This window comes from Pongo abelii, chromosome 15 (genome assembly GCF_028885655.2).
Source record: "Pongo abelii isolate AG06213 chromosome 15, NHGRI_mPonAbe1-v2.0_pri, whole genome shotgun sequence".
NCBI classification, from domain to species: domain Eukaryota; kingdom Metazoa; phylum Chordata; class Mammalia; order Primates; family Hominidae; genus Pongo; species Pongo abelii.
The window spans coordinates 106,262,755-106,290,055 of record NC_072000.2 but is presented as its reverse complement, the minus strand read 5'-3'; the positions used below and the strand labels follow the sequence as shown (position 1 = coordinate 106,290,055).

At 43.8% G+C, this 27,301-nt stretch overlaps 1 protein-coding gene across 11 annotated transcripts in view; it reads right to left on the bottom strand.

Annotated features, from left to right (window-relative positions):
* PPP2R5C (protein phosphatase 2 regulatory subunit B'gamma) overlaps positions 1-27,301 on the bottom strand; it is a 166,351-nt gene that overhangs the window by 61,778 nt on the left and 77,272 nt on the right. For all 11 annotated transcript variants that reach the window (XM_024231292.3, XM_054529814.2, XM_054529815.2 and 8 more), the window contains 1 exon segment: positions 8,839-9,038. In XM_024231292.3, coding sequence (XP_024087060.1) covers positions 8,839-8,907 — 69 coding nt within the window. In that variant the 5' untranslated portion in view covers positions 8,908-9,038.

Genomic DNA, 27,301 nt, shown 5'->3' with positions numbered 1-27,301 from the left:
TAAAGTAGCACAGTTAGCGGATTAAAGTTGGGTACAGATCCGACCGTTTCATCTGCCCAGAGAAGCACACAACTCCCTCCCTTCTGGGGAATTCTTGCTCCTTGACTCTATCGCATGGTTTGGTGGGCACATGACCCAGTCTGAGTCACAACCACAGTACTCCATCTCCCTAGTTACGGTCATGGGATCAAGGGCAGGTAGGAGACAGGAGGCATCAGGCCTCTTCTGGCCAGCCAGCAAGGGCCATGCTTTCCTCTGTCATCATAGAGGGATGCCCCAAAGAAGGGAAGGCTGCATAGAGAGAGCGGGGACATGGGACACGGAAGGAAAAGCTGTTCCTGTGAGTCTGTGGACTAAGTGTGAATGACCCAGTGTCTGCGTGTTAAACTCCCTTGTGAGTGTAAACAACAGTGAATGGGATGTCTGCCTCCGTTAACCCAAAGAGTTCTAAATAATCTTAACAGATGAGACCCATCTCAGGCCTTTCCTACACCAGGGCCATGCTCTTTCCCCTGAACCAGCGTTCCACTTGCTCAAGTCAGAAACCTGCGTGTTGGTTCCTCTCCCCAGGAATCTCAATCAAATCCACCCCGAATCGTGTTTCTACCTTCTTAATATCTCTGCATTTGCCCATTTCTCTCTGCCATCAAAGCCGCTTGGCTCATTCCACCACTTCTCTCCTGAAATGCTGCAGTAGGTGTTGAGATGGTCCCTTCATGCGTCATTTTGACACCCATTCCCATCTATTCTTCACACTGTAGCCAGAGCAAACAGGGTGGTCCCAGCTCTCCCATACGACTTCAAGTCCTCAGGTTCCATCAAGCTCCCCAGGATGTAGACTCCAGCCCCACCCAATCGGGAGCTCCAGGCTTGGCTCAAACCCAAACACGTCTTACTTTCTCTAGTCTTTGGGCCTTGGAGGAGCTGTTCCTTCTGCTGGGAACACTCCCCTCCCCTTCCCTTCTCTATATTGCTTTCACTGAGCCAGCTAGTCCTGAAGCGTTGGCTGCTGGTGTAGAGGCCACTTCTCTGGGGCGCCCTGGCAAGGGGTTAGGCCTCCTATGCCTGTGCTCTTACCAGACCCTACACTGACCGCCACTGCAGTCCTTGGCCCTCGTATCATGTCTGCTGCCTCTTCTTGTCTCCCAGACCAGTAAGGGTGGATGCCATATAGGTAGAGACTATATTATTTTATTCCTTGGGGTAGCCCCAAGAGGTAGCATGGTGTCTGCAATACACATTTCTTGCATGATTGAGTACACCAGGCTGCCTTCTCAGTGGTCCAGCACAACAGATTTGGGTAATTCTAGAGAGGTCCACTCTAATGCGAAGTACTTCTGAGTCATCCGACTCATTCAACCACCAATCCAAGCAATTCCTTTTCTGATCTTCAGGTTATTTTCATCTGTGACTGTTAAGACTAGTCTTAATGCCCAAGTCTATGCAGAAAACCTCATATTGAATATTTATTGAGTCTATAAAAGGCAGTGTGCTGAATTCAGTGGAAGAAATGCAAGAGTATAACAAGTTGTTCTCTGAGGGAATTGACGATCCAAAGATGGGACAATGCAGGACGATTACTCAAAACAGTTATGAAAGTGTTGGGTTGCCTGAGGATGACCTGGAGAACAGTGAAAACACACAGCACTGCAACACACCCCGAGAGTCCACAGGTCTAGGGTGGGACCCAAAGAATCTGCATTTCTTTTTTTTGGAGATGGAGTCTCACTCTGTTGCGCCCAGGCTGGAGTGCAGTGGTGCGATCTCGGCTCACTGCAACCTCCCACTCCTGGGTTCAGGTGATTCTTCTGCCTCAGTCTCCCAAGTAGCTGGGATTACAGGTGCCTGCCACAATGCCTGGCTAATTTTTTGTATTTTCAGTAGAGATGGGGTTTCACCATGTTGGCCAGGCTGGTTTGGAACTCCCAACCTCATGTGATCCGCCAGCCTTGGCCTCCCAAAGTGCTGGGAATACAGGTGTGAGCCACCGCACCTGGCCAAGAATCTGCATTTCTAACAAGCCTAAAGGCTGTTGAAGCTGCAGCCTTTGAGTGGCACTGTTTTAGAAAAGTAGCTCTCAAACTTTTTGGTCTCAGGCCCCTACTAAACTCCTCAAAACGGTTGCAAATCCTAAAGAACTTTTGTTTACAAGAATTATATCTATTGATATTGGCCGTATTAGAAATTAAACCAGAGAAATTAAAAAAAAAAATCCCAACTTAGGAGGCTGAGGCGGGATGATTACTAGAGGCCAGGAGTTCAAGACCAACTCAGGAAACACAGCCAGACTCCATCTCTTTTTTTTTGAGAAGGAGTCTCGCTCTGTTGCCCAGGATGGAGTGCAGTGGCTCAATCTCGGCTCACTGCAACCTCCACCTTCCAAGTTCAAGCGACTCTCCTGCCTCAGACCCCCAAGTAGCTGGGATTACAAGTGTGTGTCACCAAACCCAGCTAATTTTTGTATTTTTAGTAGAGACAGGGTTTCACCATGTTGGCCAGGCTGGTCTGGAACTCCTGACCTCAGGTGATCTGCTTGCCTTGGCCTCCCAAAGTGTTGAGATTACAGGCATGAGCCACTGCGCCTGGCCCAGACTCCATCTCTTAAAAAAAAAATTAGCCAGTTGTGGTGGCGCACACTTGCCGTGTAGACTCAGCTACTTGTGAGGCTGAGGCAGGGGGAGGGGGAGGATCGCTTGAGCCCAGGAGTTTGAGTCTGCAGTGAGTAATGACCATGCCACTGCACTCTAGTCTGGGTAACAGAGCAAGACTTCATCTAAAAAAAAAAAAAAAAAAAAAAAAAAATCCATCATGTCTTAGTGTAAATGACATGTATTTATGAATGATAACTATATTTTCCAGAACAAATTAAGTGAGCAAAGTGGCATTGTTTTACACTTCTGTAAATCTCTTTAATGTTTGTTTTAATAGAAAAATGCTAGATTATCATATCTGCTTCTGTGTTCAGAATGTTTAGGTTGAAATTAGGATGAAAGTCTGGTCTCACACAGATAACGTAGTTGACAAGGGAGGAGTATCTATCTAATAGTGTTTTTAGGTCATTGTCTACATCAAAACTCAACCAGTAGTAGTTTATTAGGGGTGAGCTCCTGCATGGGTGCTGAAACCTTATCAATGAGGGTCTGTACTCTCACATTCAAATCCAGTGCTGGATCGTGAACTCTGAATGGCTGTCTTGCCACAAATGATTCTGTAACCTTTATCAGTCATTTGGAAAATACTTCTTCACTGAGTTAGGTGGCTCTTCCAAGTGGTGACTCACTTCATCATATCTATTAAAAATCCCGCTCATTCCCATCACCACTGAGCTCAGCAGGAGTGTCTGCAGCACTGGGAGGCTGAAGCTCACCCTGGTGCATATAAATTTTCCAAAATTGAAAATTTCTGGCTGGGCGTGATAGTTCATGCCTATAATCCCAGCACTTTGGGAGGCTGAGGCGTATGGATTGCTTGAGCACAGGAGTTCAAGACCAGCCTGGCCAACAGAGTGGAGACCCTGTGTCTACAAAAAATTTAAAAAATCAGCTGCGTATGGTGGTGCATGCCTGTGGTCCCAGCTACTCAGGAGGCTGAGGTGGGAGGATCACTCAAGCCCAGGAGTTCGAGGCTGCAGTGGGCTATGACTGTGCCACTGTACTCCGCCTGGGCAACAGAGCAAGACCGCATCTCTAAAAACAAAATGAAACAAAACTTCCCTAGAAAGCTCAAATTTTATCACTGACAACAAACTCTGTCAGTTATTTTCCTTAAAGTGACTTTCTCATTTTGCTTATTTTTTCAGAAGATGCCTGCCAAATATTCAAAGTCTGAATAACCAGTTTGTCTGTCAGTTTTCAGGTAAAAATGGTGTTCCATGAAAACAGCAGCAAGTTCGGCTGACAGCTCCATTGCACAAGCGCTTTCCCTCCTGACTTGCACCAGCAGCAGAAGAGCTTTATGAAACCTTCACCTTTCGTCATAGAGTGCTAAGACCATGTGTGTGCAAGGGTCATGAACTAATACAATTAATCTATTCTACTGCCTCATTTAGACCACTAAGTGAAACTGGCCGTTTTTGTTTCTACTGGGGTGTGTGGTTGTCAGCTTGGCGCCATCACTGTGCTTCTTGCTAAAGTGCCCAATGTTGTACCCGCTACTGCTTCTGCACCATCGGTACAAATTTCAACACAGTGAGAAAGTCAATTAAAGTCTTGGCAGTATGATGGAAATAGCTGTAACATCACAGACCCTCTGAAAGGCTCACAAGGAGGCCAGGTATCCGTGATCCCCTGACTTGGATAAGAACCCCGATTTAGAAGATAAGAGACTCTACGTTTCCTAATTTGGGGTCTACTGTAGGCTCTAAGAGGCTTGAACCCTCTGAAATCATGTAAAAACTGCTAGATATGTCAATTTTTTCAGATTTTGAAAGGGTGCAACTCCTAACCTTAACTCTTTAGTTACTGTTACCAAAGCCCCTTTACTTTTAACTACATTGAGTTTTTAAAAGCTACAATTAGTTTTGCTACTGGTATTTTGACTATCAGAAGAAGGTCCATGCCCGAGAAACAGATTAACTAGATAATTTAATTGAAAAAACAGGTGGCTGATTATATTTAAATACGGCTGAAATTAATGATGGAGCTGGTATAACTTAGGCCTGGGAAACTGCACGCCAAGAGCTGGCTCCCCTGGGAATTGCTCCTCATCACCCGCATCTCTCTGAACCCAATAAGCCTTTTTATCTGGAAAAGAAAAGGGTCAAGCTAGATGATCAGTACGTTTCCATTAATTTCTAGGTCTAAAGTCTGTGATGTATAAAAATACACAACACACAAGGAGATGCTCAGCATAACCGGTTGTCAAGAAATGCACATCAAAACCACAGTGAGATACACTTCACACCCACTAGGACGGCTGTAATAAAACAGATCATAACAAGTGTTGAGGATATGGAGAAACTGAAACCCCCGTGCACTGCTGATATGAACGTAAAACGGTGCAGCCACTGTGAAAACGGTCTGGTAGTTCTTCAAAATGTTAAAGTTACCATACGACTCAGCGACTCTACTCCTAGGTATATGCCCAAGAGATATGAAAACACAGGTTCATACAAAAGCCTGTGTATCAATGTTCACAACAGTCATTCATAATAGTCTCCAAATGGAAATAATACAGTGTCCATCAACAGACACATGGATAAATAAAATGTAGTATATCTGTATAATGGAATATTATGGGGCAATAAAAAGGCATCAGGTACTGGCACGTGGATGAATCTTGAGAACATTATGCTAAGTGAAGGAAGGCCGACACCAAAGGGTACATATTCCGTAATTCCACTTATATGAAATGTCCACAACAGGCAAATCCATAGAGACGAAAAGTCAATCAGTGGTTGCTCAGGGCTAGGCGGGTGAGGGAGGAGGGAACAATGGCAGTGACTATTAATGAGTACAGGATTTCTTTTTGAGGGGATGAAACTGTTCTAAAACCAGATGTGATACTGGCTGTATAATCCCATATTCATATTAAAAATCACTGACTCATACACTTTAAATGGGTGAATTCTAAGCTATGTGAATAATACCTCAGTAGATCTGTTTAAAAAAACCATCTAGCAGTCCAGTCTAATAAGCAGGATACTTAAAAGTAGCAGCATCAGGAGTACAACAACTATAAAGCTTTGGATTCTTCAAAAAAAAAAGTGGAAATTAATATCTCTAAAATTATTATGACCAAAATATACACATCCCCACCCCCAACAAGAAACAAAGAGAACAGCAGGCATGGCTACAGGCTGCTTAAGTGTTGAGCACACAGGGGCTCTAAGCTGCAGAGCTTCTCATCACACGTGAACCACGAAGAGGCCCAGGCTTTTGCTGCCTGCCACGCCAGGACCGGGCACTGCTTGGGACAGAGGCCTTGTACTGGTTGCTTAAATTCCTGACAAGAGGGTCACAAACCACGGCCAGGCACCACCCCACCGCCTGTGTTCTTCCTTCTTCTATACTTCTCATCAATGCCCTCTAGCTACAGAACAAAACAACAACAAAACCAAAAATCCAATCTGTCCCCGCCCCCTATTCTACCTCCAGATGGGGTAGGGAAAGGCTATGTTCCCTTCTGAACTCAGAGCAGAAAGGAAAGGAAATGAACTGTCCCCTGCTCTCACAGTGACCACAGACAAGCATCTCATGTGTACCCATCTTCACGGGACAGTCTAATTCATCACCAGTTTCCACTCCGCGCCCTCTTCCCACCCACGTGGGCATAAGGCAGAAATCACATTCCCAGTCTTGCAACTCTATCTATTTCATCTGGATTACTTTTATTCACGGCATTACCGTAATCTAAAATGAAAATTATTGGTTGGCTTATTTTATGGTTGTCTCCCACGTGAAAATGAAAGCTTTAGGTGAAAATGAAAGCTTTAGGAGGGCAGAAGTCTTGTTCGCCATTCTATTTCCTCACCCCAAAACGTGCCTGGCCCATGGTAGATGCTCAGTGTCTGCTTACTGCTTAGGGAGCCCAGGGGCTGGCAATGGTCTGGAGCCCAGCGTGAGGTTTGGGTGGGAAACAAGTTAATACAGCAGGAGGAGAATCAAGTTAGGAAACAATTATAACAGGGAGAGGAGAGGCAATGATGACTTAATCTATAAAAACAGCCTCAAGGGCTTTTAAGTATCCTAAGTGGTACCAGTAACCCACACTGCTACTGTGAAATACAAACGAGAGGCGGTTTCAAGCAGTCGGGAGCACACTCGGTTCAAGGGCGGGCATTTGACCTGAACCAGGCCAACAGGAGTCTTGTAATTCTTTGTAGATTCTTCCCTCTTAGGTTAAAGAGTGGGAATCAGAGACTTTCTTAAACATAGGAAAATCTTCCACACGTGTAAACTTAATATAGAATTTATATACTTATAAATCTAACATACAATAAAATAAAATGAACACATAATAAGGAAGCATTAAGCAATAGGGGAAATGAAATAGTCAATACATGATGTAGGAAGAAATAATTTTTCAATAATTTTAGAAGAAAATAAATTTAAAAGAAAATGAAGTTCTCTCTCTAACCCACATCATAAAAAAACAAAAACAAAAACCAAAAAACAGAAAACTGGAATGCTCCTAACACAAAGAAATGATAAACGCTTGAGGTGATGGAAACCCCAATTACCCTGATTTGATCATTACGGATTCTATGCTTCTACCTAAATATCACATATACTCCATAAATATGTACAACTATTACATATCCATACTTAATGCTTCTACCTAAATATCACATATACTCCATAAATATGTACAACTATTACATATCTATACTTAATGCTTCTACCTAAATATCACATATACTCCATAAATATGTACAATTATTACATATCCAGACCTAAAAGAAAAAAGATTATAAAATGTAATGCGCAAAGCAAAATTATGAAAGTAACAGGAGAAAATATTAGAGATTTTTATGATTCTGGAGCTAGAGTGGGCTTCCAAAGTAATTGAGAGTTAAAATTAATGAAAGAAAAAAGCTATTCCCCAAGTGTCATTAGTCTGAACAGGTAAGGTTTTAGGGTGCACATTCTCTGCTCAGTTTATGCCTATTACTCTTCTTCCGGCACAAGTCTGGGACAGGAACCCACACGGCCTTTGCAGTCCTTAGGCCGACTACACGGTAGCCATGCCAGTGAATTCTGAACCTTAAGAGTTAACAAGTTAAAACAATCAAGTTGATCTCAACCTCTGACACAGTAGACTGAACTACAACAAAGAACATTACTTTCATCTTTTTCCAAAGCAAACATACTAAAGAAGGAAATAAAAGTATTTTAGGTCAAGAAGTCCAGTCAATTCTGAAATATACAGCTTTGGAAAAAAAAATCAGTAACTTAACAAAGAGTTCAATGAAAATTGGACTTAACATTTTACACTAAGCCACAATGACTCCCCAATAAGTGTGTGTGTGTGGGGTACTAGTTTCAAAGGCAGATAAAATATCAACAATTCAAGAAAAATCAACAGAAAACTGGATTTCGGTGTCAAACAATGAATTTTGGTAATGGCACTGAATGAAGTATTTCCAGGTGGTACTGACTGAAGAATGGGCTATAAAGCATGACGCTTCAGAGGACTGAGATCTGGGGGCTAAATGAAACCAACAGTGAACTAACTGCAGGATGAAAAGACTATCTCAGCCAGTCAGGACATGCTGTCATTGATAGAGGAATGACAGAGGAAGCACTGACAGAGGAAGGCCTTCTCAGCCAATCAGCATGGGCTGTCCTGATCCCAGCACTGACAGGTGGCGGCCTTCTCAGCCAATCAGCATGGGCTGTCCTGATCCCAGCACTGACAGGTGGAGGCCTTCTCAGCCAATCAGCATGAACTATTCTGACACCAGCTTCATTCTGTCAATATTTCAACTCCGTCCCATCATTAGAATTTTCCTGCACATGGATGGACAAAATGTTTACTTCTGAACTATAAAAGGGCACTAGTATATTAATGTCAAATATGTTTTAAAAAAATTTTAAGAGGATAAAATAATAGAAATACAAATTCTAACATTTCTACCCCATTGGGTAGTTGTGAGGATTAAGTGAGTTAATAAATGCAAAGCACTTAGACTGGTCCCTAGAAGGCAACTGACTTCCCTTACTATTATTATCATTATAATCCAGGATACAAAGAAAATTTTCATTCTTCAAGTACAACTACAAATTCTGGAACAGGAGGATTCTTCTCCTGGGTAGCACTGTGTTAGACTCAGAGGTCTTGGCCCGTCCTGTTTATAAATCAGAACTGGGACACACTGGTTAAACTGTAATCACTTACCATATGGACTACTTCTGGGTAAATAGGCTCTGTGATCACATTCCGATTATGGGTGATATACTCTACCATTTCACTTAAAGCAGCTCGTTTTACTTCCTTCCACTTTAGGTCACTTAGTGGATCAGAAACAAAGTCAAAGAGGACGCAACACTGACGTAACTTCTGGATAAAAAGCTTCTCTTGATCAGCAGGAGGAACATCTGAAAAGCAGAAAGCAAAGTATATTGATCACAAAAGTGCTAACCCGAAGTTATTATGAAACACATTTAAGCTTTCTTCTATTTTTATTTTGAATAGAGATTCTAGAAAAAAGGAGATGAGGTGGGGTAAACAAAGGTTAAATATTCCTTAAAGAAAATAAAAAGAAAAAAACCAGCTAGTCACTGGTCATATTATATGTTTGGTACGAGGAAGTTTTTATGCTTTTAACTCTTTCAAACGATGTTGAGAGCACTGTTCGAAATAACTCCATCTACGTGTGTTCATTCAACAAATACTATCTGAGCAGCAATGATCACGGGCACCGTGTTGGACAGTGGAATAAGAGGCAACCAGTAAGGTCCATGTCTGGGGAAAGGGCGTGGACACATTCACACCAGGTGATATCTGCAGAATTTAGGTTCAGGCAGGGTAAAAAAGACCAGAAGGAGAAGGATGCCTCCTTATGTCTGTCTATAGGCCCTCAGCTTACAACATGGGAAGGGCAGGTGGTTGTCCACGCTTGCTAGATGACAGAGCAACTGGCATCAGTCCAAAGATGTAACAGTCCAAACTGACTGTTACTTCCAAACATTCAAAGAGTTAGCACCTTAGAGCCCCACCAAGCACACTGCATTTCCCTCATCCTGGTCTACAGTCAAGGCTTATCACACATGATGACTGACGTTAATGATGATGGCAATTTAGAAACAGCAATAACGATAACTATTACTTAGTGAGTGCTTACCTGGGCCAGATATCATCCTAAAAACTTTACACATATTGACACTTTCTTGCCGTTTAATCTTTATAACAGCACAACAGACATAAAGAAAGGTTTAGAAAATCACTCAGTGCTGGCAAGTGGATGAAGCTAAATTCAAACCAAGCTCTGAATGACTGTCCAGTATTCTGGGAAGTCTGGAAAACTTCTGTCTGCCACTGTGAGCATGACATCTTCCCTGGGCTGAAGAGATCAGTGGTGATACGAATAAACGGGACTGACTGACATACATACTGAAATGTGTCAAAGATTTGCAAAATGTTTTAGGAAATTTGCATAACTCGGTGAACAAGTATTTTCCAAATGATGAATAAATAGTATTAACACCATTCAAGGGCAAAAGAGCCATTCAAAGTACAAAGTAGACCACTTGATTTAATGGAATAAAATTTACAGACAGCTTTCACTGATATGGTTTCAGATTCCACATTACAGATTCCTTTAAGAAACTACCCATACTAACTTTTGGTGTAATATCAAAGCAAATGTCCACAACTATCTGAAAAGTCTACTAAAATACTCCTCCCTTCCCAACCACGTTTTCCCAAACTTCCACCAAAGCAACATATGGCAACAGACCGAATGCAGAAGCCGACAGGGGAATCCTTGTCTTAATGTCTCCTATTAAGCCAGACATTGCAGAGATTTGCAAAAATATAAAACTATGCCACTCTTACCACTAAATTAGTTTTTGTTTTAGAAAACATGGGTATTTTCTTTCTTTCTTTTTGAGACAGAGTCTCACTCTGTTGCCCAGGCTGGAATGCACTGGTGTGATCTTGGCTCACTGGAACCTCCGCCTCCTGGGTTCAAATAATTCTTGTGCCTCAGCCTCCCCAATAATTGGGACTGCAGATGTGCACCACCACACCCAGCTAATTTTCGTATTTTTAGTAGAGACGGGGTTTCACCATGTTGGCCAGGCTGGTCTTGAACTCCTGGCCTCAAGTGATCCACTTGCCTTGGCCTCCCAAAGTGCTGGGATTACAGGTGTGAGCCACTGTGCCTGGCCAACGTGGCTAGATCATTAAAAATGTGTTATTTCTGTTAAAATGTAATATGTTTATTATATTTTAATAAATTAATAAATACATGTTTAAAAATTTCTCCAGTTTAATTTCAAATAGGTCAGTAGCAATAGCTGAATTCACATAAAGAGTGCTCTTTCGAGTCCTGCAGAGGTTTTTAGGAGCATTGGGGCCCTGAGACCCACTGCCCCATGCCAGCCTCACTCCAGGGAGTATCCTGGGGGCAGCGGGGTTTTGCTGCTTTCCTGCAGCTCCCGTGCTTCCTCTGGCGCTGAGCATTTCCACACTCCTCTTGCCCTTCCCTGCCCCTGCTGTCAACTTCCTGTTGAGGTTTCTTCTACAAGGCCTTTCCTTACTGCCTAGGTAAGATGTATGACTCTGAGCAAGCCATTTGGCACTTTAAACAGTTAGCTATCTGCTTAGGACCTCTTACTCCCAACTACATGCTTTTTGAGGGTAGGTGCCATGTGACTATGTCTTCTAGTTCTCTATATGCTAAATGCCCAACATTGAGCCTCGCAAATAACAAGCACACAGACTCTGCTGTCTGAGCGGACCCATTCTGTAGGAAGCTATGGTTTCTCTGTTTCCTACACTGCATTCAGAGATCAGAAGCACACATGCAAGGCCACGGGAGTGGGGTGTACTGCCTGTAGGATCCTAAAACACCATGAGAACAAAAATTTTATTCCTAAACACTCTGAGAACTCAGTGGCGGTGCAACTATTTGAAACGAATTAACTGTCATTACAGTGTTCAGGACTCTTCACATTCAGATATCCCGTCTTTTTCGATGAAAAAGGTTCATTTTGGGAATTACCTCTTTGCTTGCCTTCAATTCTCATCAATTCTACACCTTTGTACCCTAATTTGACAGGATTACCTTAAATGAGCTCGTGTGTGTTGTCGCAGCCTGTGTATTTGGAGCTGTTTGGCATTCTCACATTCTTGGCACTACAGAGAACTGAGATGAGAGTCCACCGTTCTCCCTAAGAGCCACACTATGCACAGCTTGGCTCCTAAGGAGTGGCCAGTTAAGTCCTTTAAGAACGTGTCCTCGCCAAATCCTCCTAACAGCAGTTCAAGCCACTGCCATTACCCCGATCTGGAGGCGAGGACCCAGGTACGAGAGCCAACACAGCTTGCCTAAGGCCACAGTGCTATGAAGTGGCAGATACAGACACGAGGGCCAGATGCACCCTTTTCAGGGAATTGAAACTCAAAAGGATGTTGGGATCATTCAGAGTGGAGTTAAATAACTCTTAGATGCCTCAAAATGCCCTAAAAGCATCATTTGCTTTATAAACACTGCACAATAACTGATAACTCAGAATAAAAGACTAAATTGTCATCCAAACACAAAAGCAAATTTATTACAATTAAGAAGGAAGAGCAGAGTAACACTGTTTTTAATAAAATTTCTATCCAAAATGTTCTAAAAGGCAAGTGAATTTCAATTCTCCTAGGCTTCCAGACAGGGTGTTTCTGTACTATTTTTGCTTATAGATCATAAGCAGATACACTTGTGATTATAATCTCAAGAGCTCTATTTTTTTCATTTAAAAAATATCATTTGACTTTTTTTTTTTTAAAGAATTTTACTGTTTTTAAAAAAACTTGTAACAATGAATTGGGTACAAAAGTAAAAAACTGCACCCTTGGGCCTATCAAATATTTCCATATTTTTTTTTGAATGCAAGTTAATTTAACAACTTCTTCATCAACATATTTTAAAAATCTTATTTCCTGCTGCGTTAACAGGACTGCACCATGGGGAAACAGAAATGGGTGGAGGTGGTGGAAGAATATACCTTTATGCATTCTGATTTGTAACAGTAAAATGCTATTACAAATGCCTTATACTTGTATAGATCATTTTAGCTTTTCCCATTATTTTAATTAATATGTTATTGTGAATTTGAGACAATTTCCAAATATTTCAAGATAAATCCTCGATCATACCCAGGAGCAATATACATGGACATACTCATGCAAAACCTGTAGGGAAAGAGGAGAAAAGACCCAGGGCATCCAAAAGGACAGAAAGAAGGTAGAGATAAGAATGTGCTATTCTGGCTGGGTGCGGTGGCTCATGCCTGTAATCCCAGCACTTTGGGAGGCCGAGGTGGGTGGATCGTCTGAGGTCAGGAGTTCAAGACTAGCCTAGCCAACATGGTGAAACCCCATTTCTACTAAAAATAAAAAATAATTAGCTGGGTGTGGTGGCAGGTGCCTGTAATACCAGCTACTTGGGAGGCTGAGGCAGGAGAATCGCTTGAACCCGGGAGGCAGAGGTTGCAGTGAGCTGAGATCACACCACTGTATTCCCACCTGGGTGACAGAGCAAGACTCTGTCTCAAAAAAAAAAAAAAAAAAAAAAAAAAAAAAGAAAGAAAAAAAAGAATGTGCTATTCTTTAAAAAAATGTATTTACTAAAGGGAAGCCTGTTATTAATCAGTGATAAATAGAGATGCTTAACAAAAATGTCCTTTAAAGTAGGCTGGGAGCACTCCTGTCTAGCTCCTGGTCCCAACAGTCAGGGAGGTACAGGAATTGAATGCATTTCACTGGTCACTGATATCTAGAGTGCAGGGTGAGCCTGGGGGTTACTCAAGATTGGGACGTAGGAAGAAAACATCAGGGTGTCTATTTATACTTTCTTCTTCTACAAAGAACAAGAAATTACAACACACTAATATTCGATATACAAATTTACACGCAGTGGAGGTGTGTGCTGGAGGTTGTTTTTGCTGCCAGGCCAGCGTGGATAGAAGAGTTTGGAGACCACTACTGGGCAGTGAAGGCTTTTGTAAATGAGTCCTAAACGGCGAATACCACAGCCAACTTCACTGATGTTGCTGGCAACATGTACCTCAATTACAGAAGGGAGTGAGAGCTGCGACACACATGCTTAGTCACCAAATCACAGAATATGAGGAAGTAAGGCTGAATTACTAAATTGTCACTATGCACCAATAGGCATCATGTAAACTGTTTGTGGATAGGAAACTGAGTGAAGAAAGGAAGCCAAGCCCACATTTACATGACAAGTCTTGATGGTCAAAAGAAATGCTCCAAGACACCATAAAGGACCAACTTTCAGCATGGCAGCTGCAGAAAGACAGCAGAACCAGGACTTTCTGCCGCACAGATGTTGGGGCCTTCCAAATAAGCATTTCCCCAATGGCGCAAGGAGACACAGCTGCAAAAACTACCAGCCTAGACAGCGACAACTCAAAAGATACCCCAGAAGGTGCAGGCTCACCAGAGTGGGAAGTACTTCCTGGTCACTCACGTAATATTCACTAAGCAGCTGAAAGCAGTCAAGTTTCAAACACAGAGACCACAGTGTCATCAGGTCAAGCACCACCCTCAGCTTCCATGCATGTTTTTATTTTTTTTAACTAGAGACAGGGTCTCACTATGTTGCCCAGGCTGGAGTCCAGTGGTATAATCCTGGCTCACTGCAACCTCGACCTTCCAGGCTCAAACCATCCTCCTGCCCCAGCCCTTTGAGTAGCTGGAACTACAGGCATGCACCACCACACCAAGCTAGTTTTTAAATTGTTTATAGAGACACAATCTCACTATGTCGGCCAAGGCTGGTCCTGAACTCCTGGGCTCAAGCGATCCTCCTGCCTCAGCCTCCCCAAAATGTTGGGATGACAGGCGTGAGCCACCACGGCAGCCCCACATGTATTCTTCCATGCAGGGTGCTCCCAGGGTCCTGGGGAGGTCTATGCAGGTGGCGAGCCCACAGACAAGAGATCTCACGCAAAACAGAAAGAAGCGCTCAAGCTCTCGGAAAGGCAGGAGCCAACCTTCAGCGATGGTGCCATCTTGTCTTTCAAATGTATTTATTCTTAGTACAAAACGAGTAGGAATAAAGTGGAACTAACAACTTGGGGCAAATTTGGGATTCATCATTAATATGTACTAAATTCCACTCCCCTCTATGTCCCAGATGAGGAAACTTAGCAGAGGATGAGTTTCCCCCACCAAGTAAACAAAAGCTCAGCAGTACTATTTTGTTTTAAAGATAATATTTACATGCCATTTTTTGAAATGACCGTTTCTCCATGACTTCTAGTGTCTCTTCTGTCCTAGAGCAGTGTCTGTGCAGGCAGGGCTCTCTCTCTTCTTGGCCACTGCCTCATCCTGCACCACCTAGAGTCTGAGTTTCTAGATCCCTAGAAGACTTAATGTCTGGTTGATTCCTGCGCCTGGTCCCTCCTCACGTTTTCACTGCTCATGGACCTTTATATTTCCCATACAGATCTGGGGAGAACTTAAGAATTTGGCAGGATTGAGTCTTCTAATCCAGGAACATGGACTATTTCGCCAATTACTGAAGTTCTCTTTAAATGTCTCCCAATACAGTCTTCTAATTTTCTTCTAAAAATGTGCAAAACATTACATTTTAGATTTTATTCTTAGGTATTTGCTATGTTTTGATGTGATTGCCAATGGTATCTTTAAAAACACTTAGATTTTCTAACTGCTGTTGCAATACAGAAAAAATAGTTTTTGAGTATCACTTTCATATGTAGCTATCTTGCTAAATCCCTCTGGTTTTCCTTTCATCCGCAAGTCCCCACACCATTCTTCTCTTTCTTATCTACTGCGCTGACCGGGGCCTCTGAGCAACACTGAGGAGCAGTGAGAATGGCCCCTTGGCACTCGTCCCCGACTCAGAGGGGAGCTTCTACTAGCTAACCATTGATTTGATGCTTGCTCTAGCAGCCTGTGGGTAACAGTTACCCGAGTAAGAAACTGACCTATGGATTCAATGCCATCCCAATCCATATCCCAACACACATCTCTGTGGAACTGAATACATGGATTCTAAAACGTATGTGGAAATGCAAGGGGTTACGACTAACCAAGACACCCCCAAGAAGAACAAAGCTGGAGGACTTGCTGTTCCAGAAATCAAGACTTCCTGTAAAGCTTCATGAATGAAAACAGCCAGGCTCTGTGCTGCCACACAGGCTCATGCATAAATTGACACCTGACTTGTGACAGCAGCGGGTTGCAGAGGAGTGAGGAGAAGTCGGCCTTTCAACACGTTGTGTTGGGACAACTAGGTACACAGGGACAAAAAAGAAAGAAAAGAACAAAGAAAGAAAGGAAGAAACTGGATCAAACTATATACATGTATATTAAAAAAAAAACTCCTGGTGGGTTATAGACTTAAATCTGAAAGGCAAAACTCTAATGCTTTTAAAAAATAATATAGAAGAATGTCTTACATAGGGAAAGAAGTAGAGAAGGACTTCCTGAGACACAAAGCCAGTAATCATTAAAAGACTGGTTGATCTATATTGAAATTAAACATTTTTCTTCATCAAGACACCCACAAGGATGAAAAGGCAAGTCACAGGATAGAACTATTTGAATACATATAACCAACAGACTCATATCCAGAATATATAAACATGTCCAATAACTCAGTAAGAAAACTTCAGAGTACAAATAGAAAAACAGGCAAAAGTCTTAACCAGGTTCTTCACAAAATATATCCAAATGGCTAACCACGTATGAAGGGATCATCATTCTCATTAATAACCACCAGAGAAATGCAAATTAAAACCACTATGGCCAACACCAAATAGTGCCTTAAGGAGCTGCTTTGTGGCTGGAGCCCGGACACCACCCATGGGCGGGGCAGTGCGTTATCAGTGGTGTTGAGGATACATGTGGCTGACAGCTAGGACAGCACTCCTGGCATACCACCTCACGACACTCACACCTGCACCACAACCTAGGTAAAGGAATGTCCACAGCACACCGTCCTAACAGCTCAGACTAGAAACAACCAAATGCCCATTAGTGGTGGATTAGGTAAATGCAAATGCAGTCTATATAACATTCCAAAGCGATAGAGATGAATGAAATACAGCTATACACAATATGGATATGCCTTACAAAACACTGTTGCATCAAAGGGTCAGATAAGGAGGATTTATTCAGTATAATTTCATTTGTAGGAAGAAACAGGAATCCCTAAAACTATAAAAGACTTACATGGGGGTTTTAGGGTGCCCAGCCTGAATGGTGGTTATGTGGGTATTTGCTTTACAATTATTCACTACACATTTGTTTCATATGCTTCTGTATGTGAGTTATATTTCAAATAACAAAGGCTAAAGATACATACATATGGCTAAGAAATGAAAATGGAAAGAACCTAGTGAGACGTGAGTCTCCTCCCACACACCCACCCTCTGGCCTCCCTCTCTTCTCCCAACTCCCGCTGTTGCCAATCGGGGTGTCCCTGGGCTGCTCCAGGGGTGCACTCGGGTGCACGATTGTCAGCCATTTCCTGCGTAGTTTTAGATGTGTCAACACCGACGACCTCTAAACTCACCTGGATCTACCTGAGACCAGAAGACACACTTGCACTCACGAAATCCCAACAGTTTCTTTTCTTTCTTTTTTTTTTTTTTTTTGAGACAGAGTCTCGCTCTGTTGCCCAGGCTGGAGTGCAGTGGCGTGACCCAGGCTCTCGGCTCACCGCAAACTCCGCCTCCTGGGTTCAAGTGATTCTCCTGCCTCAGCCTCCTGAGTAGCTGGGACTATAGATGCCCGCCACCACGCCTAGCTAATTTTTGTATTTTTAGTAGAGATGGGGTTTCACCATATTGTCCAGGCTGGTCTCGAACCCCTGACCTTGTGATCCGCCTGCCTTGGCCTCCCAAAGTGCTGGGATTACAGGTGTAAGCCACCACGCCCGGCCCCCCAACACAGTTTCTAACGTTCCTCTACATAGTGTGTCATGTTGAAGAATTTAAGCTTCGAATTTTTTGATTGAAAAACTTTCCCAATAAAGATAAGGATCTAGGTGATCTCTGATTTTTTTCTATTTATATAAAGATTCTCTCTTAAAAGAAAGATCAGTAATTATGCTTGCAAATGGATAAAATAAAAACTGTGGTATGACGTGCTTATCAGATCTAAAGCATGGGTGGGGAGCAATTGGGATATAAGAACTGAAGTCTCAAGGCTGGGCGCAGTGGCTCATGCCTGTAATCCCAGCACTTTGGGAGGCCGAGGAGGGCAGATCACAAAGTCAAGGGATTGAGACCATCCTGGCCAACATGGGGAAACCCCGTCTCTACTAAAAATACAAAAATTAGCTGCGTATGGTGGCACGTGCCTGTAGTCCCAGCTACTCAGGAGTCTGAGGCAGGAGAATGGCTTGAACCCAGGAGGCTGAGGTTGCAGTGAGCCGAGATCACGCCACCACACTCCAGCCTGGCGACAGAGTGAGACTCCGTCTCAAAAAAAAAAAAAAAAAAAAAAAAGAACTACAGTCTCAGAGCAGCCCCAACCATGAGGACACAGCCTGCATTACTAGGAAGTATTTTGCAAACACATCCCATACATACACGCCAGGCACTGTGCTAGGCACCGATGATAGATACATTAAAACACAGTATCTGACCTAAAAGAAAACTACCAGAATATGGGAGGTGATGAATTCTGCTGGGAGACATGCGGATGAAGGCTCAGGGAGAACAGGAACCACAGCTGAGGAGAGGCTGCAGTCGCTGGGAGGGCACTGAAGGCCGCACTAAATGGGGAGACTGTCTAGAGGCACTCACTTGTCAATCACAGGGGCCTGAAGTTACAGGAGAGATTAATCAGGCTGCATTCTCCTGGAAAACCAATTTTCCTCAAAAGACAGTATCTTAAAAACGAGGACAATTGATTATATTTTACATACCCTACATTAATCATACTGGATGCTTAATTATAAATTTTCTCAGAGGAGGAACTGTCTTTTTACCATTTTTATCCTCAGTATCTAAAACTGGCCAGCACATAGTGGGACCACAGATGTTTGCAGAATGAACAGATCCATCTGAGGAAAACAAATTCAGGTAATTTAACTGAGAGGTACTGTAATTTGAAATATATTTATATCAAAATAACACCACCTGTATCAGAGTAGAATGCAACATCTACATAAACTTTTAAGATAAAACTCAGGTCTTCAAAGAAACTGCTCTTAGTAGGCATTTCTCTTCTGTGGAATCTCTGCAGTCAGAGGTGCTTTGATAAAAAATCTAAAAAGTTCTGTGGGAAGAGAGATTTGAATCAGAGGATTTTTAAGCAGATGAGCGATCCAACTTAATCTCTGTTCAGGAGAGACATGGGTGAACTGAAACCAAGAAGCCAGAGGTAGGCAGTTCTCCTTCAGAAGAGAAGACACTTAGCTACAGCCCATGAACCCAGCCCTCAGTCCTCTTCTAGGCAAACCCGACACACAAGCTCTGCCTTCCCGGGTACAGGCCTGCCAGCCCTCGTTTTTGGTAACAAGGATCTCTTACTCTATAAATCCAAGCTTCTACAACTTGAAAGCTCGATAAACATAACAATGAAATACTTCTATATATCTACAAAATGTCAAGACTAACTTCTACCCTGACCCTTAGCACCTACATAACTTCAAAATTGGGTTAATCTTCTCGCACTGTTTGTAACTCAGTTGATGACTTCTGAAATTTACAATAAATCTTTCTTAATTTCAAAGTGCAAGTGTCTTATTTTATCCATTCTAATACATACATTTTCCATATTAATGTCTCTAAAATCAAGTTGCATCTTTCACTTTCACTTTTTTTTTTTTGGTAATTCTTTAAAAATGGTTTGGACTACAATGAACAGTGCCTTAGGTGTGATGAGATATGGTATCTTAGCTTCCCTACACACATGTGCCTCTGCTCAGGTTTCTAAATGGATATTATTTCATTCAAATGTAGCCAATGTCCCCGCCTCCCTCCGGGTCTGTCTGTACCACCCAATGTGAAGGAGTTGAAGCAAGCTGGCTTCAGCGTGCCCACCCTAAGTGTTCCCGGTTCCAGCGTGTGGCTGCCTGTAGCTAGGTCTGTTTGGCGGGGCTCCATGAGAAACCTGGAGAGGCGGTGCACAGCCCTTCCTGTCACCAGGGATGCTGAAACCATCTTTCCACTCCGTGTGGGTGGATTTCGGGCAAAATGAACAGTACCGCCAGGTACACTTCATTTGGGTATAAATTTGGTAACGCGGAGCTGGTCTGCAGTTTCTACACTGACACACTTGTTTACATGTTTGGATAGAGACAACCCATGGCTCACAATCCACCATGAACGTTCCAATGCTGTGGTTTATCCAGCTTTGTTGTACACATATACCAAGGTTACATTATCTTTCCTGGAGAGGAAGATCTGCTAACCCCAGGACCAAGCTGGGGTTCCCTCACAAACCTGAGCTGCTCCTACCTTAAACCCTTTGGGTTTTTCTGATTTGTTAGCCTGGTTTTATTTGCATATGAAGAAAGGGGTAGTATTCACTTTCCCCACAACTTTCTACCACCAACCCCATCATCCCTTTCTCATGAAATTAACAATATAATTTAATAAGGCAGATATTTTTCATTTCAAAAGGCAGTGGTTGAAGCCAAATTCTAGTTCATTCATGCTTTCCACCCATGAAGACTGGCAGCTTCTACCAGGGAATGGGTGGGAAAGGGTGGGGTGGAGTGGAGTGGAGAGGCGCCCGGATGGAGCGAGGTCAGGCTGAAACGGGCACGCTTTCCTCAGAAAAGCTCTTCAGTGAATTTTTCAGTAAAGGGAGTCACATGGAAGAACAAACTGACTTCCGGTTCAGACTCCGCCAAATCAGAACATGGTAAAGTCATGAAATTATTCTCAGCCTCCGGTTCCTCAGCTGTAAAATCTCCTGTGGACACACATGCACATTCAGAATGAACCTTCACTCCAGCTGCAGGCAACAAGAGGAATTCAACGGTGTTAGCTGAATTGGAAGATTCAAAATTTTTTTTTTTTTTTTTTTTTTTTTTAACAGGGAAAGGTTAAGACAGGTCAAACAAACTCCTAGGGATAAAGATATAAATCCAGCACAGCATTATTTCCGGATACAGGCCGTATTTCCCACTTAGGACTCTAGTTCTAAAAAGCCTTGGGGAGAACAGACACTCAGGGCACTGATTACTAAATGCTCAAAACCCTTCGTGCAGCCCGTATCACTTCATCTTCCACTTTCACTAGCATGATTGGTGAAACACTGAATATTAATATTATTACTGCACCTAGTAACCAGAAGCTCCAACAATGCAGTAGCTCATTTATCCAAAGAATAAAGGCAGGTACCGTCTCAGGAAAAGTAACAGCTCTTAACATTTGACAAGAAGGTGTAATAAGTTATTTTCAATTCCATCTTGAAATTGATACCGGAACCTTCAATATGTTTACCAGCAGACAAAGCAGTATAGAGGTGTGAAAAAGATACATTGAAAACACACACACATTTTTTTCAGCCCCTTTTTATGTTCTCTACTTCCTTTCTCCATGTCTCAGACAGAGGAGGTTCAAGCGCTTCCTTCTAGACATGAACTCTTGCTGAAACTTGGCTCTTCCTTCAAATGATGTCCAGCCGGGGGATAGCAGCAGAGAGGGTCGGTGAAAGACACAACCCAATGAGCATGCGGCCTGTGTGCCGGGACCTACCGGGCCCTGGGCTGCTCCCGGAGCTCCAGCCTTGCAGAGGCAGCTGGGGGATCAGGGCCACAGAGGGACACAGGAACCATGTCATGTGCCAGAAACCACCATATCAGGACTGTGTGTACGTGTGTGTCCAGTCTCTGGGGAGGTGAGACAGAGAGAAACCAGTGCCAGACTGCTCCGGCCCCTCCCGCAAGCTGCCAGCCTCCTCAAACTTGTCACATACCCACCGCTCCACTCTCTAAGATTCGAATTAGTTACCTGGTATTGGTATTAACCTACTTTGCGTTCCAGCCTCCACCTCACCTGGCCATCAACTCAAAAAAAAAAAAAAAAAAAAAGATGATCACTTTAAGATGGAGGATGATGATGAAAATGAGCACCAGCTGTCTTTAAGTACGGTCATAGGGGCAAAGGATGAATTGTGCATTGTTGAAGCAGAGGCAATGAATGATAAAGGTAGTTGGATGAAGGTAACACCGATGGCTTTGAAAACATCTGTACAGCCAAGGGCTTCCCTCGGGCTATGAAATACCACCACCTGTGGCCTTGTGGGTGAAGTGTGGTTCAGGGCCCGTGTGTATCAATGGATGGCACTTAGTAGCTGGGGAGGAAGATGCAGAGTCAGACAGACAGGAGGATGTGAAACTCTTCAGAATATCTGGAAAGCGATCTCCCCCTGGAGGTGGTAGCAAGGTTCCACAGAAAAAAGTAAAGTTTGCTGCTGCTGAAGATGATGATGATGAAGATGAGAAGGAAACTGAAGACAAATCTCCAGTGAAGAAATCTATACGAGATACTCTACCCAATCATGCACAAAAATCAAACCAGAATGGGAAAGACTCCAAGTCACCAATGTCAAGAAAAGGTCAAGAATCCTTCAAAAAATAGGAAAATACTCCTAAAACACCAGAAGAACCTAGTTCTGCAGAAGACATTAAAGCAAAAATGCAGCCAAGTATAGCAAAAGGTGGTTCTCTTTTCAAAGTGGAAGCCAAGATAATCAATTATGTGAATGGCTTCTGGATGACTGACTAGGGGGCTATTCAAGATCTCTGGCAGGGCAGGAAGTCTCTTTAAGAAAATAAACAGTTAAAAATTTTCCATCTTATTTCATATCTCTAACAGTTGATATCTGGCAGTCCTTTTTATAATGCAGAATGAGAACTTTCCCTACTATGTTTGATAAATGCTGTCCAAGTTCCATTGTCAAGAATGTGGTGTCCAAAATGCCAATTTGTTTTAGATAGGGTCTTGCTCTGTCACCCAGGTGGGAGTGCAGTGGTGTGATCACAGCTCACTGTAGCCTCAACTTCCTGGGCTCAAGTGATCCTCCCACCCCAGCCTCCCAAGCAGTTAGAACCACAGGCACATGCCACCACTCCTGGCTAATCTTTTTTTTTTTTTGTAGAAGACAGAGCCTTGCTATGTTGCCCAGGTTGGTCTTGAACTCCTGGGCTCAATCAATCTTTCCCCTCTGGCCTACCAAAGTGCTGGGATTACAGGTGTGAGCCACAGCGCCCAGCCCAAAATGTCTGTTTAGTTATTAAAGATGGAACTCCACTCTCTGCTTGGTTTTAAGTACGTATGGAATGTTATGACAGGACATAGTAGTAGCGGTGATCAGACACGGAAATAGTGGGGAGATAAAAAAAATACATGCGAAATAAAACTCAGTATTTTAATAAAGTAAAAAAAAAAAAAAAAAAAAAAGAAAAGAAAAAAGACACATCACTCCCATCCATGCCCTCCCGAGCTAAGGCTGGTCTACCCATGCCAGGTGTCAGCAGGCACCACAGCCACGCTGCTCTCAGGGGACTGACCGCACCTGGGGAGGGCTGGACACAGATGCATGACCTGGAGGATGATTCTGGGATAGAAGATAAGCAGGTGCCCCTCGGGTGGTGACTGTCGGTGACACACAGCTCCCCTCATGCCTGTCACCAGCATACCTGGGTGGGGACCCTGATGAGTGCACGCAGAGCACCCTGGTCGGGGCCGAACCCCAGTTTGCTCCTCACTCCCCTTTCCTCAGGATGCTCCAGTGGCCGCTCCCCAGCCAAGAAAGCAAACCAACAAGCAAAGTAGCCACTGAGAGCCCACGGGTGCTCCTGCTCTCTCCTCCTGTTTCAGTGGGGACTCAAGGGGGCAGGCTGCACCTGGAAACCTTGGATTTCGACCGCTTTCTCAAAGGGCCCATCGTATCACACTCCCTAAGTAACACGACTGTAATACGGCTGACCGGTTATTCAAGAGGTTTACCAGCTAAAAGGTTCATTTTTCCACTGGAGAAGAATATGACATCTAAAGATTTGATATTTTTATTATTCATGGAAATGAGGAACATTCCAGTGTTCGGGTAAGTGTTGAAAGACAGTGGACCCTTTTCTACCCATATGTCTGCGCTGCCACTGAATTGGGTTTGGTGGGGGGAACCTGCAGGTATAACGAGGGCTCTCCGGGGCCTCCGCGAGCTGGACTCTCCACAGGAGCCGCGAAAGGTGGGCACTAGAAATCAGGTGCCAGGACGCTCGATGGGGAGCTGAGAGCTCAGTGGTCTCTGAAGGAGGAGGCGCTCCCCACCTTCCAGACTAAGCCTGGGCGGCCTGTGAGGGACTGCACGACTCCAGCCTCCTGCCTGTCCACCTGGCCCTGGAGCCCTGCTCCCTGACCTGGCCCCACTGCCCCAGTTGGCCTCAAAGGGTCCCCTTTGACAGGTGCTTCCCTCCCCTGCCTCCCAGAAGCGCGGCCGACCCTCTGCCTTATTCTCTACAGCTTTTGTGTCTGCGACTGGAAGGTTTCATTTCAAAAAGAACACCACAATGACCGTGGGCAACCCCCTTTCCTCGCCCCACCTCCTCAGGTGAGGACTGACCGCTCAGCAGGGAGTCTGGCCTCTGGAGGCACAGAGTGAAAGTGTCTGTCTGGACACGGAACGAGCCGGCCCCGTCTTTCAATGCGGAAGCTCAGTTTGGTGATCTGACAGGTGGTGGCATTTGGGGAAACCTCCACAAGCCGTCCTCTAGAGTCTACTTTTCTGTACACAGTACTTCTTAAGACTTGCTCCTTATGGTCCAAGTTTTATAGCTAAACTAAAAACTTAACCCTCAAGGCACGGCACTTTGAGGCCATTACTAGGCACAGTTGCCCCCTTCATTTCTAACTTTGAATCCTTCGTTTAGCAAATACCTGTAAAGCCTCGAAGACAGGAAGCAGCAGTAAAACAAAGGTGTTAAGAACTCAGGCAGAAAGCTCAGTTGGAATCCCAACTCCACCTCTGACTACCTTAGTGACCCTGGGCAGAAAATGATCTCTTTGGGCCTCAGTTTTCTCAACTGGAAAATGGGAATAATTGTCTTTACTGGGGTTGATGTGAATTAAGAGATGTACAGTGCTTAGAAAAATCCCTGAAATATACCGCGTCCTCAATAAATGTTGTTTTTGTTTTTTGTTAATGATGTATCAAGTGACTTACCAGCATCTATAACTCAATCTTGTTACTCTCCTGATGGTAACGGAAGCAACTAACGGAAGCAACATTTTCATCCTCTCCAGGCATGTCCAAGCAGGCCTCTAATGCACTGCACTCAGCAACTAAATTTGTACCAAATGAAAGGCGGAATCTCAATTTGACAATGTCTGGTTCTGCATAATACAATTATGCATATGCCCTGATAAACAGCACAGCAATAGTGCTTTGCTGTTCTTGATCTTGTAACAGGGCAGTGCAATAGGAACTACTTAAATGTTGGTTGAAAGAGGCTAAATGAACCCCAAATCCAATTATTACAGATGTACCCACTAGGTCATGGGGGAGCCAATCTGTTTGGTGAGTTCACAAACATCTTAGTATTATCAATCTGTGGCATAACTAGATTTGAATGGAAAAATATCCTTAAAGTTTGATAGGTTATAAAAGACCGGTGGAGTGGAGCTTTTTTTTTTTTTTTTTTTTTTTTGGTGGTAGGGGGAGCAGGTGGTGCTGGAAGCTCACATGGGTAAGAAGATAAAAACCAGAAAGCTGCAAGCAGACGAAAAAGGCAAGAGATGCTGCTATTAACTAGCTGCGACCAGTTGGTTGACCTTTTTGGGCCTCAGTTTCTACACCTGAAAAATGAGGTTCTTTCTGACTCTTTTGAGACTATGAGAGAACGCTTCTTTCAGGAACTTGAGTGCCAGCAGGAAATCCCAGAGAGGGGAAACAATGAAAATACAACAGGGTCTCTAAACAGGAACAGAGAATAGAATAATGTGATATGTATGTTTTTTAATCCAGGAAAATAAGGTACAAGGTGGGCACTACAAGAAGGACCATATAAAAACCTATAAATGAAATCTTTCACTCTGCATATAGTGACCACTGGTCTTTACATGAAACAACTTAGTATTCAATGGCTAATGTGATATGCAAACATGTATAACTTATTTTTGAAGAATTTTCTTTTCAGAAAAATAAAACATGCTCATTGTAAAATAGAAAAAAAAAAAAATCCAAACAACACAGGAAAGGCCAACCCAGAGAGAACACTGCTGGCGTCTCCGAGTGTGTGCGGACGAGCGCACCACTGCAAGCCAGGCTTCATGGGCTCCTCTGTTCTCTACCCACACCCCCGCATCCAGGATGTCTCACACGCCAACAAATAGGTAATGCTATTGTCAACTGTTTGAAATTTCACTTCACATGTGTGCTACGATTCAATAAATCAAGTCAGGCTTCTCATGGTGTTCTTTAAAAACATTACATCACAAATAATGCTTTACTTTATGATTACAGATGGAGGATGGAATACATTTATCTGAGTCTACTCTCTTCTAAAACCTCACTAAAAAGACAGGGAATTTTGTAAAGAGTTTACACTTTCCAGGACATGGGATCACGGGGCCGGAGGGCAGGCAGGGAAGCAGCCAGGTGTGCACTGATGAAGCCTCACCGGCTCAGGTCAGGGTGTCCACAGGTGCCCGTGGAGTAGGGGCACAGATGGGGAAGAAGAGGACTGGCAGGAAGTCCTTGCAGGCTGTTCTCACAGGCCCTGTGCCACCTGTGATCACATAACTTGACTCTGGAAATGAGTGTTTTTTTTTTTTTTTTTGGAGACAGAGTCTTGCTCCGTTGCCTAGGCTGGAGTGCAGTGGTACAATCTTGGCTTACTGCAACGTCCGACTCCCGGGTTCAAGTGATTCTCCTGCCTCAGCCTCCTGAGTAGCTAGGATTACAGGTATGCACCACCATGCCCGGCTAATTTTGTATTTTTAGCAGAGATGGGGTTTCACCGTATTGGCTAGGCTGGTCTTGAACTTCTGACCTCAGATGATCCACCTGCCTCAGCCTCCCAAAGTGCTGGGATTACAGGCATGAGCCACTGCGCCCGGCCTTTTTTTTTTTTTTCTTTTCTAATTTGAGACAGAGTCTTGCTCTGTCACCCAGGCTGGAGTTCAGTGGTGCAATCTCGGCTCACTGCAACCTCTGCCTCCCAGGTTCAAGCGATTCTCCTGCCTCAGCCTCCCGAGTAGCTGGGATTACAGGCGCCTGCCACTACGCCCAGCTAATTTTTGTATTTTTAGTAGAGACGGGGTTTCACCATGTTGGCCAGGCTGGTCTCAAACTCCTGACCTCAAGCGATCCGCCTGCCTTGGCCTCCCAGAGTGCTGGGATTACAGGCATGAGCCACTGTGCCCAGCCAAAATAGTGAAGATTTATACAACCAAGAAGAAAGGACAACACAACCCTCAAGGGATAGGCTGTATGCCAGGGGCTGCCTCCTCCTTCCCTGGGGCTCCTCCTTTCTGAGAAGATCATGTGCCTGGGAGGCACAGCACTTTGCTTTTCACAGCCTCCTGGGGCGAGGGGGACAAGAGGTGAGGCCAGGGCCCTGAAGGTAAAGGAGGGGCTGGTAAGACTGCCTGCTTGTTACAACATATAGAGCATATGAGAGAAACGTGCAGCA